We start from the raw sequence: 16,559 nt of genomic DNA on the forward strand, positions 1-16,559 counted from the left end.
TTTCCATTTGACATACCTCTATATCAAGTTAGTGTTTGTTTTATTAGCCATTAATAATTCAATTGTGGTACCGCCAATAATACTTTATCATTTCTGTATTGGAGAAACTAATAGTAATTTCTCCGCTATCGTACCTCTAGGTGGCTATAATGATGGGTAAATGTTTGATTTTGAGTCATTTCCTTTGATGGGGAGTAAAAGTTAGAACTGGTATAACACAATAGTCTACTACTAAGAAAACACTGGAGTTCTATGAGTTTCAGATCAACGTTGCAGATATTGGAACCAAAGCCCTTATTGGTCCTGTTGGTGAAAAATGTTACAACTAGCTTGGTTTTTATAAAACGAAGAAGAAAAACTGTGTGGACTACAACGTGTGTCTCGTCAAATTTAGTAATAAATAAACCCCATGTTATGCTTACCCACGGCCTCTGCGAAGGAAATGTATAAACTGTTGATCCTTAATCCCAATCTCCGCACACAAAACATGGACCGTTGGCGCGCACCTAAGCTTCCTCTTCCTCCTCTTCGAGTTCGTCCTCTTCCTCTTCGCCTTCGCCATCGTCGCCAAAGTCCTCCTCGCCACCGTCTTCCTCCGCTTCCGGTTCCACCTCGATGTCCGGCACCAGGTAGTACTGGAGCGGATTTGGCCACAGATCGTCCTTGATCAGTTCGGCGATGTCGTCGTTGATCGGATCGTTATTGTCCGTGAACCAGTCAAAGAACGTCCGGTACTCGAGGCCGCGCTTCCGCCGATTGGCCATGGCCTTCTTTGGCAGCATCTTGGTCAGATCGCGGTCCGGCTTCCACTTGATGGCCGTACTGGTCGAGACCGGTGTTTCTGAAATAGGAGAAAACAAAAATTTAACTAAACTTCATCCCGTCACAATAAAAGCAAATCGCTACCAGCCCTGTGTTTATCTAAATAAAACACAATCATCATCCCAAATGCTTACCGCCACTCGATCCGAGGTTGAATTCCTTCGTCAGCACTTTGTTCTCGAAGTACGGGTTCTCGTCGAAGTAGAAATGAATGCGATAGCCGCTCTTGATGTCCTCAAACTCCTCCACCTCCAGTTTCTCCATAAACTGCAGGCATTCTTCTTCCTCTTCCTCGAGGATGCCGGAGATCTGCGGGTGGTTGACGATGGCCGTCACCCAGAAGCTCGGAATGCGCTTGATGATTTCGTTCCGCTTCTGGAAGTACGGCTTCCGCAGGCCGTTGTACTTTTGTTCCACCTTCAGGATTTCCTCGCTGGCCTTTTCGTTCAGGGCATCGATTTCGTTTTGGCAGCTGTCGATCGCCTCCAACGCTTCCGATTCGTCCTCCAACGCGTCGTCGGATTTTTTCACTTTTTTCGCGATTGAAGCCATTTCACGCTCGGGAGGGATATTTGCTGCAACAAATTGTAGCCGGCCGAGAGGTTACTGACCAATATTCGAGGATACTAGAGATAAAAATGCCACTTTTTCGAAAATGCCGGCTCGTTTTTGTTATGCTGGGTAGGAAAGCAGAAAACGCGAACTTTGGGGTTCGCTAAAATTTTTGACAGCCATCCAGGTAGCTTGAACCGGTTCAGCAGGGGTGTGTCGAAAGGAGGTCTAAGAAAGGGGTAGGAATGAAGAAATCGAAATGTCGGAACACTTGTGAACGCGATCCTTCCTAGTTGAAACATGTGAAAATGGTGCAATGGCTCTACACGCTAAGGTCAGTTTACCTATTTTTCTAAAATATGGGTAAATTTTACTTAAATTTGCGTAAACTTTACGCAAATATGGGTGAATAAAACTCATATTTTGCAAAAGTGCACATTCGCATTTATGGGTAATATTTACCCATATTTGGGTTACAATTAGATACACATTACCCATATTTGAGTCTTATTTACCTATATTTGAGTATCATTTACGCATATTTGCGATTGTGCACTTTTTGGAAAAAAGGTAAACTGACCTTAGCGTGTAGGTCTTGTCCAAAACCAAGGGGAATGACATATCCTTTTCTAAACCGGAATATCCGCATTTATCCGTTTCTAACCGTCGCTAACCGTTGCTAAGCGAGCTGCTAAGTGAGCAGCGGTTAGACACGGTTAGTGACGGTTAGAAACGGATAAATGCGGATATTTCGGTTAGAAAAGGATATGTCATTCCCCTTGTCCAAAACGGCATAAACCGTTTCCATTTTTTATGGATGCGATTTTGTTTTTATAGATGAAATGGGAAACACAGATAAACAGTTCAGTTCCACGTTGTGAGAACTGAATGAATCCAACACCCAGCCAAATAACCTTAAGATTTCCATAAGACTCAACTTATGAAACGGCCTTTAAGGTTGAAGGATTCGTCATTGATATCACCGTCATCATTGAAATTTCGAAAGCAGTTTTCTCGTTCATTTGAAAATGTATTCACTGTATTCCAGATGGAGATTGCAATACAGTGAATACTTTATCATTGTACATATTTATTCCCTGAATGAGAAAACTGCTTTCGAAATTTCAATGATAACAATGATATTGGGTTTCTCGTCAATGTTTAGACCTCGTTTAGCCTGGGTTGAAACGAAGTGGTTTGTCAACCCAGACGAAGCAGCGGATAGCATGAAAACAGAAAGAGAGTAAGAGAGATGCGGATACAAAATACATGAATAATAGTATTTCCGTGTATACAAAAGCATATCTAGATTGAGTTTAACCCTCTAATACCCAAATTTTTGATTTTGATCTAAATATCATTTTTCGTCATCTAAAATCGATTTAAACATGTTTTGGAAGATGGTTCTTTTTAATTCTCGATTTCGTGAATTTCAGTTTTTGATTTTTCTAATTTTTATTTTTGAACATCCCCACACTTTTATATTTTTCCTGGAAGCCTGTCTTGAAGCCTGTAACGGTCTATAAAGAGATGTAGTATACTTAACGATAGTGTGCTGCCGAACGATCATTATAGGGAATATAATCAGTGTTGGTATGAGCCGTGTATCGATCGGTCGCCTTTCTGTTGTACACTCCAGAATAAAGAATATCAATAAAAATCAGTCGCTACGTGTTCATTAATTATCCGTATCTAAGTCGTATCGTTATATCTGGGGGCGAGGGGCGATTCACTGTACTGCGTCACTGAATCGAAAATACACGACTGGAAAAAATTCACAAAAATACATCAATACATGATAAATTCAAAATTGAATTAAAAATACACCTTATTCGAAAAAATGCACCTATTCGAAATAAAAATGCAAAAATTCACCAGGTCATGAAAAATACATTAATAGTTCGAATTCGATAAAAATGCACAAATATGATGAAATAAGGCGTGTAATACACACATTCAGGAATAATGCGATAATCTTGTGAGATGGCGTAAAAAAATCGTAAAGTAGATGTTTACAGACACCGGAATTAACAACCTATCTCAAGCTGGATCGTGTCCCAACTTCCGGAAGAGGATACTTCCCTGCAAACAAATAATTTTGGGGAACCCAGCAAAGGTTGCAGATTATGGTATTGGAGCACGTACTGGTGGAAGAGTCAATCAGTTTTCCGGAATACAAAAGAGAGCAATCATTTGGAGATGCCGCCGAGTGGAATGTTTGCAAAGATTTAACATAAAAAAATCCTTAGAATATTAGCAATTCCAACAGAGATTATTCACTGTGAAACACTGTCGGATTATGTTTTCTGTGTTTTCTGAGAAATTCCTTCAAGAGTAAATAAAATTGTGGAATTGAATTTTCTTCCAAGAGAAATTGATCATTCCATCCCTTGGAGATTCCTAAAAGGTGTATTTCTAGGAAATGGATTTCTTGTGGTGTTTCCCGACAGGAAATTTAAAGTGCCCCGTTTTCGATCTGAGCTTCCATCCTTCTCTTTCTCATGTTTATTTAGGAGTGTGTAACAAAAAAAAACTGCTTAGGCATCCACGTAGGCAACCATTGCAATATTCCAGAAGAACATTGTGGAGTAATCCCGGAAAAGTTTCCAAAAGGTATTCGACATGGAACTCATGGAGAGATTCCGGATAGCATTCCTTGAGGAATTAAAAAAATCCACGAGCAGTTCCAGAGTACAATATCGAAGGAACTCCAGAAGGAACCCCCTCAAATATCACAACGAAGTCCTGGGAAATCACAAAATCAACTCAAATGGAATTCTTGAATGAGTTCGAGAGAGAACTTCATTCCCGAAGTAGAGATTCCAAGGAGACTCTTGAAAAAATTCGTGGAGGTGCCTCCATATAATCTGCTAGAGTAATGCACAAATTGTCCCCTTGATCACGGAGCGCTACATGTCTATTAATAACTCAGAAATTGACAAGTTTTTCGTAGAGATTTAACTTGCTCAGAATGTTGACGGAAACATTAGTTCCGGCAGTTACTCTTCCGAAATCTGCAGGTAGTGTATGCTTCTGTTCAAGTTGTCCGTAGAGTAGTTCTCCTGGTAAATATCTGACACAAGTAATGAGAGCTGAAGTTAGTTTTGCAAAATTTAGTTTGATTTCAGTTTTGATTGAATGCTGCGGAAACTACAAATAAATTCAGTTTGTTTACAAAGAAAAGTTCCAAAATTGCAATTAATGCATAATGTGAAAATCGATTAAAAATACACATTTATTCGATAAATACTCAACGATTGCATCAATACATATCAATTCGATTTTATCCACAAAAGTTCAAATCATTACACTAATGCAAAAAAATACATTTTAATTCACAAAAAATACACCAATTCGATTTCCAATACACAGGGTTGCATCGAAAATACATGAGTGAATCGCCCCTCGTCTGGGGGCTCAACCGGGATTGACATCCCATAGCTGTGAAAATGGACCAAACGTTAATTCAGTTCGGACAACGTTTAGATCGACTAGAGCAAATTGTTTTCAAGTTGGAGCGCATTCTAACAAATGTGTTCAATTCCGAGCTCATCAAACAACCAGTAGACGCAGGGCACGTCGATTGCGGTGAAAACAATGGTGATGAGCACTCGCAACCGGGTATGCAAACAACGCAACTGCCTATAGCAATCGAGGGACCACATTCGGGCGACCTTCTGATACATTCGAACGTTGTGAAGAAGATCAATACTAGTGCACCAACTGCAAAGGATGATACACAGCACATTGTCATCAACAACAACGCTATTCGAAAGCCGTGGTACTCTGCAAACTGTGAGTTTTTTACAGCTCCAGAGTTCTTAGACCGGTTCGAAAGATATGCTCTTATTCTGAACGCACGTGAGCTTGATGATTGGATGATCACCACGATCTACGATTGCCTGTCTGGAGCACCGAAACTTTGGTACCGCATGTACTCGTACAAATTCGACTGTTGGGACCGCTTCAAAACGCTTTTTCTACAGTTTTGGGGCTGCCGGCAACAACGTGAATTCAAGGTGCGGCTTCAGGAAGGAACGTATCAGCAGAAAGGGAATAAATCAAGAATGAGTGCGTATTTCGCGAGAATGCTAAACAAAGGCAGATACATGTCGATGCCACCAACGGAACGTGAAATACTGTCTCTTCTAATTCAACACCAAGGGGAATGACATATCCTTTTCTAACCGGAACATCCGCATTTATCCGTTTCTAACCGTCGCTAACCGCGTCTAACCGCTGCTCACTTAGCAGCTCGCTTAGCAACGGTTAGCGACGGTTAGAAACGGATAAATGCGAATATTCCGGTTAGAAAAGGATATGTCATTCCCCTTGTTCAACACTTTCCTGCTTCAATAAGAGACACGCTTCGCCATCTCGACAAGATTGAACCTTTCTACAATTTCCTAGTCGAAGAGGATTTTGCTAACAACTTGAGAGTAAAAGTGACTACGGATAAACCCAAGGATAAACCATCAAAGGCACAGTTTCAAAATACCTCAACGACGTTTACGACGAATGATCGTTCTAGGGAGGGGGAGCTGTAACGGTCTATAAAGAGATGTAGTATACTTAACGATAGTGTGCTGCCGAACGATCATTATCGGGAATATAATCAGTGTTGGTATGAGCCGTGTATCGATCGGTCGCCTTTCTGTTGTACACTCCAGAACAAGCTCCAGAATAAAGAGTATCAATAAAAATCAGTCGCTACGTGTTCATTAATTATCCGTATCTAAGTCGTATCGTTATAAGCCTATTTGGAGTACGGATTTTTTGGGATGAAAACATTTTGAGATTTTATGATTATTGTTGAAATATTTTTATTTTAAGTTTTTTTCATATAAAATTTTATTTTCCGTGTTATTTTAAGGAAAATAATTTTCGAGTGTATTCGATCCCCTTAAACTATTAAACAAGGATAGAATGGTTTGGGAAAAATTTTAAATGTGTTAATCGTAGCGATTCAATACAAAATAAACAATGACTTCTAAAAGGTGACCAAAACATCAATTTTTCAATGATTTTTGAAAAATGTAAATACGCTTTAAAATACACCAAAAACCATTTTGAGATATACAAAACAGTCCTAAATATCATCCAAAAATATAAAATATAAAAATATAACATGAGAGAGTTCTCTTCATCGACTTTCTCTTCTTCAAATTAAAGTGACAAGATGCAAGCACAGACAAACAGACGTATCACTTGGAACAAAATGCGATAAAAAACATCGCCACGCAAAAATAATCGCCCAATGCTAATTACGCTGTGCTACGCAAACACACTGAGTAGATGGCGGTAGTCAGCAAACGTCAAACAGGAGCAAAAACGATGCGAACGTCATGAGCGAACGATTTGCGAACTACGGAATATTTGAATAAACCGTTAAAAAGGGAAACGATGGAAAGTGAGTAGAGTGAGACGTCTGTTTGTCTGTGATGCAAGTATGGTTGCACTTTTTGGTCATAAATCGCTATAGGTTGCGATGCCATCTAGCGTCTAAGTGTACAAAATTTCGATTGAATTTGCATCTTCAGTTTAATTTGCAGAAAGAGTCGATGAAGATAACTCTCTCATGTTACTTTCGCCCTTATTTAAACTCAATCTAGATATATACTTTTATTTCTGAGTGTAGATTGAAATAAATAGGTCCTTTTGAAAAGTTACGCGAACCACATAGTCTTTTCAAGCCAGGTACACGTTCACAGCTCCAACCGGTTCAACCGTAAACAACTGTCACTCATCTCGATCCGAGCCGAGCGCGGTGAAGCCGAAACTGACGGGTAGAAAAACGCGAAGAACGGGCGCAAAGAAGACCGAGCTGTTCCTTTCAAAGTCAGTCAAATTGGCAATACACACATCGCGTCGAGTGCGTGTCGTGCTTTTTCAGTGAAATCGAGTGAATTATCGGTCGAAACTCATCGCCAGCGAGCGCAAACGGGAGTGTAAAAATGTCCACAGGAGAACAGCAAACGCAGGCCACCACCGGCCAACCGCATCTGCAGAAACAGGACCTTTCCCAGCTGGTAAGTTTCTCGCAGTCGCTGCCGCCGCCTCCGCTTGCTCTGCTGCTTACGGGTCCGGGGCGTAGTGAAAGCTCCAGTGCGAGCGATTTTCTACCCAATGAGAAAACTGCCAACATGCCACAAAATTCCGGTTTTCGGAAGCAAAATTTCGGTGGAAAATCACCGAATGAAGCCTGTGGGTATCGTTTTGGGGTCTAAAAAGTAGGCAAACTGGCGAATGGGATGAGTAATCACGGGATTGCTTACACTTTTGGGTGGTCGAAAGCTGATGCAACGATGGCAGGCTGCTTCTTGTTTCTAGGTTAGAATTTGCCTTACCTCCCCTCTCCCTCCATGGATTTGGTGCTGATGATTATGATGGTTGGGCGCCCTTGTCGATGATGATTAAGGAATAAGGGTCGTATTCACCAATGCTGTTTATTTTTAGTTTTACTGGACATTAACTGCCTGCAAAATTTTTATCTAGGGAAGTGGAACTATCTCGGCAGGGGTCCTATTTTGGGCACTTTTCTGCTATAACTCAGGTAATACTGAACCAATTGACACATTTTTTGGAATGCGATGAGATACGTATAGTATCTAGCCGTGTACAAAAATTCAAGTCAATTGGTTTGGAATTGACTGAGTTATAGCGAAGTCCAAAATACCGGCCGCTGTCCAAGTGGTTCGTTACTCTATTTTACGTTGTAGTCGTAATCTGTTTTTGCAAAATTTGGTGAGGTCTGATAATTCTATAAGATTACCTAAAACTAAGGTAATGCTAACATGAATAGCTATCAAATATTAAGTTTTTAGCCTTCCTCAAGTCTATGAATAACCTTGCCTGATTTCATGTGGAATGCCACGGGGTTCTGAAGGAGATCGCACCATAGGAATTTTGTTTGGAACAAGATCGGAACTAAGGTATCGATTACACAGGGTCAAATATTTGACAAGAGACAAAATAAGCAAGAATTAAAGGAAAATATCTGACACTAATGAAAATTTGATCGAGCCAAGCCAGATGTTTGAGCATTGGTTTGTTTTCGACCCTGTTGATTAGCAATTAGCATTTTAAAAACCCAGAAGATTGACCTGCGGCCAACTCCATTTGATTTCAACTACCGTGCGAGCACCATATTATAGACAGCTCCATATTCTGAACAGTCGGCAAATCCAAAATAGATTTTTCTCTTGTGAAGCAATATATTAAATCGAGAAATGAGACGTTAATTTTATTGAGCCCCTCTAAGATCCAATCGTTGCAAAACATATCGTTTTTGACTCAATTGCGAACGTAGAAAATGTGTTTGTAAATAGTAAGTAACACTTTGTGTTCAGAATTAGGACCACGGCTTCTTATGGTATCCATAATTAGGAACACGTCGTCCACCAACAAAAATAAGTCTAAATCGTGGACTGTAGTTATTATGAAATTTAATTTGTTTTATACATTTAGCTAGACAAGAAAACAGCATGATGGTGTTGTGGAGCAGTATTTCTAAAAACAATAACTTCCATTTTTTTCAACTATTATTGTGATGTTCTCTTAACCGTTCATGGGTACCGCACGGTAGACACGCCAGGCCAGACGACGACAGATGTCACGGTGTCTATGGTAGAAGAATATTATTAATAAAATTATTAATAAAAAAATCATCCCTAAGTCATCCACTAAATGAAAGCTAAGGATCTTCTATGCTTTCATTTGGTGCTAAGAGTGAAATGTTCTATTGGGGGCAGTGAATCAAAATTCAACCATCGCGCAACAATAATGACAATGTTGCAACCTGTATTTGTTGCGACAATCCACCCAATGCGACATAAGATTGTCCCAACTTGAAAATAATAGGATAAACATCGTACACCACGAGTTTAGAGATTTTTCAGCCTTGCATTGCGATTTTTGAACGGTAATTTAGAGTAGGTAAACACTGCAACTCTGCTGTAGATCTATCATCGAACAGATTCGACTTTGGGTTTGTAATAATTGATTATTCACGAGTTGAATAGTACGCAACAAATTCTGCTTCCGTTTTGTCTGCAACAAAAATTTTCCAGGGTGTCCATCCATCCGGGAAATACGGGAAAACCGGGAAAAACCCGGGAATTCGAAACCACCGGGAAAAACACGGAAAATTGTTGAAGGCACCGGTAAAAATCTTTATGGTGTCTATCTGTACTTCCTAAGTGTCAAGCAAGTAATGATAGCAACATTAACAGAGTTGCCGGTTGAATATGTTTTTTAGAAAGGCAGCCTCTCAGGAATTTTAGTAGTTTCTGTTGGATCTCGATAAATTCATGTAAAAAAAATAAGAATATACTTCTTAGGCGAAATTTTCAGATTTCTGCAAGATTTCACGATGGACCTTTTGAGTCTTTTAAAGAAAATCGGAATTCCTGGCAAACTCAGTAAACCTGCAGAAGTTACTTACGGTGAAGAGATTTTCACGTTTGAAAAAAAGTGTCAGTTTCTGGAGGGATTCTGGTGACATTCTTAGTGAACCTCTTCATATATTTCTGCCAGATCCCTTAAATTTGATCCCTTTGGCAGAAGCAGGCTTGATAATCCTCCTCGAAATCAAAAGAGTTTTGCCACATGCTCTAGAGCGGTGTTTTGATTTTGCCTCGTCGCGAGGGAGCGAACGAACCCCAAACAGAGAGGCATTAAAAACTGAGCGAGGAAGAGGGGAACGAAAAAAGAATCAATGATTATTTCGGGTTTTTGAGTGCGATTTTCTCCTCGAGAGTCTTTCTTTGTATGAGAGTGGAACTCGCGAGAGCTTTTTGAGTGTGAGTGGACGAGATACACAACAAGAAATTATGAGTGTTGGACGAACTCCTCGCTGCGCGGCAAGCTCGCGCTCCGTGCTGTTGAGGATTTGCGTTGTGATTTCTGAGTTTTATTTTCACTTCTCAGAAAATCGCCAAAATCGCTTCCTCATTTTCTCGCGAGGGAGTTTCTGTCAAGCCTGGGCAGAAGTCAAGGAGAAAATTATTGAAAAACAGTGATATTGTGCCTATCCTAATAAAATTCTGAACAGTAAGTACAACACTGTACACTACAGCGAATTTTCAAAAAAAAAACTGCTCATGAAAGACTCTCTGATGGGATCCCATAAGAAATTTCCTACAGATTTCCTTAGTATAGTAGTAGAATCCACAGAAGAATCTACTATGGAATCTGTGAAGAAATGTTTCAAAATGTTACTTCCTGGAAGCATCACTCGGATCCCCGGAAGAGTATACAATAGAATCCCTGATATGTTTACAGCAATATTAGCCAAACGAAGCATTTTCAAAGATGTTGTAAGTACAACTTTCATGATTTTTTTTGGCAGAACACATGGAGTACTTCCTAAAGGAAGAAATGTTGAATGTCCTCAAGATATTATTTAATATTGGAGAAGAACTCAAACGTTTTACATCAAAATTCAGAGAAAATCGGCGTCAAAAAATTTTGGATTCAGCAAGTAAATTGTTTAAAATGACGATGGAAGCAGAACAAAAAGTTAGATGGAAATTTTCACAAAATGTAGCAAATAATTGATACATTAGTTTCTAAAGACCAGGTTTACCAAAAATGTTTCGATATTTATCTACCGTCAAACGGGGTGACTTGCAACACTTTTCAACTTCAACTAACAAAAAATGTTGATTATACTCAATTTTAAAATTTAAACTCTTTGTAATAGTTTTAATAGTCCGCCCCTCTATAAAATAGGTTGAACAAGTTACAGATTGATTTATTTTTTCATGTCGAAAAAGCCAAATAAGGTCGTTTTTGATACAAGACGTCGTGCGGGGTGACTTGCAACACCCAACGTAAATCCATTTTCAAACACGCAGATATTAATTTTTAGTTTCAAGCATAGTTGATGAGTATTCTTGCTAATATTGTGATATCTTTTGGGTTGACATTCATATTTTTGCATTTGTTTTTACATAGGAAACAGAATTGTGAATTTTCATATGAAAATATTGGGCTCAAAAACACCAAATTACTAATTGTTAATTTAACATAAGTTTTTATGTATTTTTCAGTTCATATGATGATCCTCTAGACTGCTGCTGGTGAATTATTAGTTAAACAACAATATTTCGTTTTCCTGGACTTAAAATTATTAAGAAAATGAGTGTTGCAAGTCACCCCGTCTAGGTACAATATTTCAAAGCAAATGATTATAACAAGGATATTGTAATATTTTTATAGAGTAAAATGGAAATTCATATAGCTCATTATGTATAGAATCCGCATATAGAATATTCTTTTTGGGAAATTTTGTTTTCATTCTTTTGCAGGCAACGATTCAGGGCTCACAGTTTTTGTTACTTTTGCACACTTATGTTAAATTTATGAATATTTCGTTGGAACTATTTTAATAAAAGTAAAAACCGTGGCTTCTACTCAAATAGTATGTAAACTTTATAGTTCAACTGAGTTTTGGTATGTAAACTTCCGATTTTTATGTTTTATTGATAAACAAAGACAGAAGACATGAAGTGTTGCAAGTCACCCCGCCGTTGCAAGTCACCCCGTTTGACGGTACCGAATTTTCTATGATATTCAACAAAAATTTCGTGAAAAAATCAGACACAGTGACATCAGTTTCAATAATATTTTCATATAGATTCCATTTCCTTGTTATAGAAAGGACCTTTTCAACTAACTCTAATCCTAAATTTCGTGTAAGAAGGGGAAATTACAACAGTGATTGTAGAGCTAGTAAGTTTTTTTTTAAATCATAATTTATGAAATCAGGAAATCTATAAGATTCGTATCAAGTTATAGACCAAATTAAAACTGTATATAAAAATACACTGAGGAGCGTCCTACTACAACAATAATTTGCGTTCGTACATACTCGGGAAGTTAGTCCATACCCGGGAAAAATCCGGGAATCGGAAAACTGAATTTGAATGGACACCCTGATTTTCGAGTTCATGTCATTATCTGTTGCCAGTAGAGATAAAGAGTCGCGCCTTCTTTGTTGCTTGTTTTGTGCTACTTTTGTCTGACATTTCTCTTCACTGAGGGGGTCATTTTCCCATACCATTTTTTGGTGAAAAGTACCTACCCAAAAATTGAATGTTTTCCAGAAATTTGTTCTAGAAATCACGCTCTTAGCCGCAAATGGAAGAGGGTACCCTTAGCAGAGAGAAACAGACGTCACACTCCGGCTGTTTTCAGTCGATCACCTTTTTAACGATTGATTCAAATTTTCGGTACCGTATTACCATGTATTACCCCGCTAATACGACACCGACTGTTGTCGAATAACGTTGTAACGTCACGCTACTCATTCCCATTTTTAACATGCTTTCCCAATGAAAACTAACTGTCCAACAAATCATACTTATTAATAATTTTACAAGGAATCCGAAAATGCAAAAATATTTGAGGTCTTACGGTCAAATTTACGTGTTATAGTGCACGGAGAAACTGAAAAACTCAAAATTAGGTACTTTTAAACTCAATTTTGAGTTCTTTTTCATCTCCCTTTTCATGCGCTCTTTCTATTGTTGTCAGAGAGTGAAGAGAGAAACACCCCAACTTTTGCAGTTCCGTGCGTCAAGCCAAAACTGAGTTTCTAGCACAGTACTCAAATTTGAGTGAATACAACCTAGTCAAAATTTCGGTTGAGTTGAAAAAACTTAAAATTAGGTAATTTTTTCACATGGAAGCAAGCGGGAACAACCCAACAAAAACATCGATTCCATCAACTCAAAATTGGCTTGACGCACGCAACCCCGAAGTTGGGTGGAAAGAACCCACTTTTGGGTAGTTTCGTCTCTCCGTGTGGAAAATTTGACAGAAAGTGCGTCAAAACGTAGTAACGTCACGGTCGAATGTGTCAATAATAGTTATGTTTGCAAAACTGTTTGCTTTAGAATAATCAAACGTAATACCCAAGCAATGCACAATGGTCGGAAAAGATAAATTTCGGCCAAAACTCTTTTTATGTGTTTAATCGAAGTTATAGGTTGTCTACATATGTTATATAGTATTTTTAGTGTTAAAAGGGGTATTCAAAAATAACGTAACTTCAATAATTTCAAAAACTGTAAAAATCAGTAAACCCCACATTTTTGCGTTTTGTGTTAGAAAATCAATTTTAATATAATTAAATGATCATCTTTCAATCAAATCCAATCAAGTTTGTTCAAAACGTGTAAAAATGTGGGAAGATAAGTTTTATTTCAGTCAAAAATGGAAAAATAACGTAAAATATATGAAAAAAAAACGTTACTTTTTTAAATAGCTCTAATTTGAAAAACTGCAAATTTCTGCAAAATATTTAAACGTTTTTATGCAACCCTAAGCATACTGTTTAAGATGTACTATTCGAAATTGCGGCGACACGTGACGACACGAACCGTTTTTTAACTTAAAAATTACCAAAATTCCTAAGGTACAATATTATATGAAAATTTGAAAAGTTTTGTGACACATTAATTTTACACCATTCGTGCATTCAAACAGTCCAATAACAAGCTTCTATATGCTGGATAACATAAAACATATATTCCATTCTCAAAATATTATTATTTTACTTTTTTTTCGAATAATTCATTTTTCAATTTTATGACTTAGGCCACTTTGGCAGTGAAAATGTCATTGAAATACAAAAGCTGGTATGCTTTTAATTAAGAATCATAAAACTACAATACATTATCTTTGTTATAAGGTGAAATAAAGTTTAAAAATATCAATTTCGTTTTTTGGGAGTTTTGGCCGCCCCTTTGTATGGGAAAATTCGCAAAGATCATTCTGCGGAGTCCAAACCAGGGCCCTACATTTTCAATTTCAATTGAAATTTTCAGGCGAAGTTTGTAAACAATGTTTTCAATCGTCAATGGAAACAAGGCGCCGTCGTCGTCGCTCAGCCCGACTGTCATCGTCACCGATGAACCGACGCTGCTGCGTCGTCGCAGATGCCACTTTGTTTCGCACTCACAAGCTCATGCACGCTCGTTCGACATCGAATGAATTTCTCTGTTATAACTCAATTAATGAGTGTAACAACCGTCAAATTTGGGTAATGTTAATGTATGCTATGCATATTTTACTGAAATAGTTTATTACCCATAAAAATATTAAGCAAACATACATTTTAGACAATTTGAAAATTTCAATTGAATCCCAGTCGGTGTGAAAATGAGCCGCCACTCGTTGTTGCGTCGAAGAAAGTGACAAGAAGGGCGGATGAAGCGAAGCGCATGCATGTTGTTTCGAATGTTCCCGTCGTCGGCGTCCGTCCGATGCTGATGGGCGCTCGCTTTCAGCGTCATGTTTTGGTTTCGACGATGTAGGCCCCTGGTCCAAACTACGCAAATCACAGCTACCACATGCTTGCAACTGCAAAACAATCCGCTACGGTAGCCTAGTTTGATGAAATTCATTAGCAACCGTATGTTGCTACTGTAGCTTGCTCCTGTTAGATCCCTACTGCTGTTCAAATGGGAGTAATAGTATTGGGTAAAATGATTCAAATCAATACTTCTTACCTTCAGTACTTAGCACCCATTGTGGTTCAGAAGGTCGAATTGAAAGATTTCCATCCTGGGCGATTGCCCTCCATCGCCTTGATCTGTGCCCAGGGCAAATTTCTGTCGACTTCCTTCATTACCTTATGCAGACAGCGACGCCATGAGCTTCTGGGCCTGCCTCTGCTGCGATGTGCTGCTGGGTTTCAATCTAACGCTTGTTTGCAGATTTCGTTTCCGTCCGTGCGTAGAGTGTTGCCGACCTACCTCCACTTTCGCTCTCGAATTTCTGTTGCTATTGGCTTCTGATGACATCGTTAACAATGGAGCTCCACGTTGGACATCCAATAACGAGGCCACCTTGCACGAATTATATGATGATGATGATAGTCCCGCCACATACCCCTACCAAGGTTTGAGCCAGACGATATACAGGGGATACTCAAAATAATTGGAACAGGTAAAATTTTTGCTTTTCAAAAAATGTTCAACTAGCTGTAACTTTTCGAAAAAGGCATCGAATATTCTCAAATTTTTATTGTGTCCAATTTTGGAAAAGATCGGGCTTTTCTATTATATGAAGTTAGGAAGATTCTAGAAAAAAGTATAATTATCCGATAGCCAACTTTGAGCTGTTTAATCTCCGGATTCAACCAACCGAATGCAATGAAATTTTGATCATTTATTACTAATATAATGAACTATTAAAAACTTTTGACTAAACTTAAACATCTTTACATGAAAGAAAAATAAAACGATTAGATTATTTTTCTAATATAACACCAATTTATCCGAAATTTCATCATTGTTTCAAAATTATGGATAGTAATTATACTTCATTGAAATTCCCTCTAATTGCCAGCATTAAATTGAAAAAGTAATGGGTTGCATATGAAAAATAGATAAATTTACTGAAAAAAACATAGAATATATGAAATCGCTATAACTTTTTTCTTATATATAATTTTAAATTAAGTCAAATGGTTTTCAAAGTTCATTATATTAGTCATAAGTGATCAAAATTTCTTTGCATTCGGTTCATTGATTCCGAAGATGTAACAGCTCAAAGTTGGCTATCGGATAATCATACCTTTTTCTAGAACCTTTCTAACTACATGTGGAAAAGCCCGAACTTTCCCAAAATTGGACCACTGATACACAACTAGTTGATAAACTTACGGTGAAAATTTGGAAATATTTGATGCCCTTTTCGAAAAGTTACAGCTAACTGAACATCTTATGAAAAGTGAAAATTTTACTTGTCCCAGTTATTTTGAGTATCCCATGTTTAACCTTCCGTTAATCGCGCTGTTGTACTTTGTACAACACATGAGAATTATCGACTACTACTTTGAAACCATCTTTTCTATCGATGTCAACCCCAAATGTATTCTACAGGAATCTTATTTGGAATATTATAAGACCTTTTTTGAAAACAGTATAACTCCTTATAATGCGGAAAATTGAAAATCGCAAAATGAAGAACGTACTATATTTAAGATAAGATAGACAGTTGAATGTGAATTAGTGTATTGCAAAATCTAAATGATCTAGAAATATGGTGTCTTCGGCAAAGTTACTTGGGATATCAAGGGCCTTCGCGAGGTGATCTGAGAAATTCAGATTTCAACCGATAGGCGGCGCTAGTGAGCATGTCATTTTTGTATCCCATATAACTCAGGATCCTGA

At 38.1% G+C, this 16,559-nt stretch overlaps 2 protein-coding genes across 3 annotated transcripts in view; one reads left to right on the forward strand and one right to left on the reverse strand.

Moving 5' to 3' along the window:
* LOC109410451 (protein SET) lies at window positions 1–1,571 on the reverse strand. The gene is made up of 2 exons (XM_019684007.3): window positions 957–1,571; window positions 1–841 (listed from the first exon to the last, which is right to left on the reverse strand). The coding sequence occupies exons 1-2, from the start codon at window positions 1,372–1,374 to the stop codon at window positions 507–509; spliced, it is 753 nt and encodes a 250-aa protein (XP_019539552.3). The 5' UTR covers window positions 1,375–1,571; the 3' UTR covers window positions 1–506.
* A 5,572-nt stretch (window positions 1,572–7,143) lies between these two features.
* Window positions 7,144–16,559, forward strand: part of LOC109401480 (eukaryotic translation initiation factor 2 subunit 3) — a 41,749-nt gene continuing 32,333 nt past the window's right edge. Inside the window, exon 1 of one of the 2 annotated variants that reach the window (XM_062857491.1) lies at window positions 7,144–7,403. In XM_062857491.1, coding sequence (XP_062713475.1) covers window positions 7,329–7,403 — 75 coding nt within the window. In that variant the 5' untranslated portion in view covers window positions 7,144–7,328. The remainder of the gene's footprint in view (window positions 7,404–16,559) is intronic. The other variant, XM_062857492.1, reaches the window with a different exon arrangement.

This window comes from Aedes albopictus, chromosome 3 (assembly GCF_035046485.1).
Source record: "Aedes albopictus strain Foshan chromosome 3, AalbF5, whole genome shotgun sequence".
Taxonomy (NCBI): domain Eukaryota; kingdom Metazoa; phylum Arthropoda; class Insecta; order Diptera; family Culicidae; genus Aedes; species Aedes albopictus.

Bases quoted from the DNA above. Each gene is read 5' to 3' on its own strand.
- LOC109410451 (XM_019684007.3), bottom strand. From the start codon at position 1,374: ATGGCTTCAATCGCGAAAAAAGTGAAAAAATCCGACGACGCGTTGGAG. The intron at 842-956 runs GTAAGCATTTGG...CTCCTATTTCAG, and splicing joins CAACCTCGGATCGAGTGGCG to AAACACCGGTCTCGACCAGT.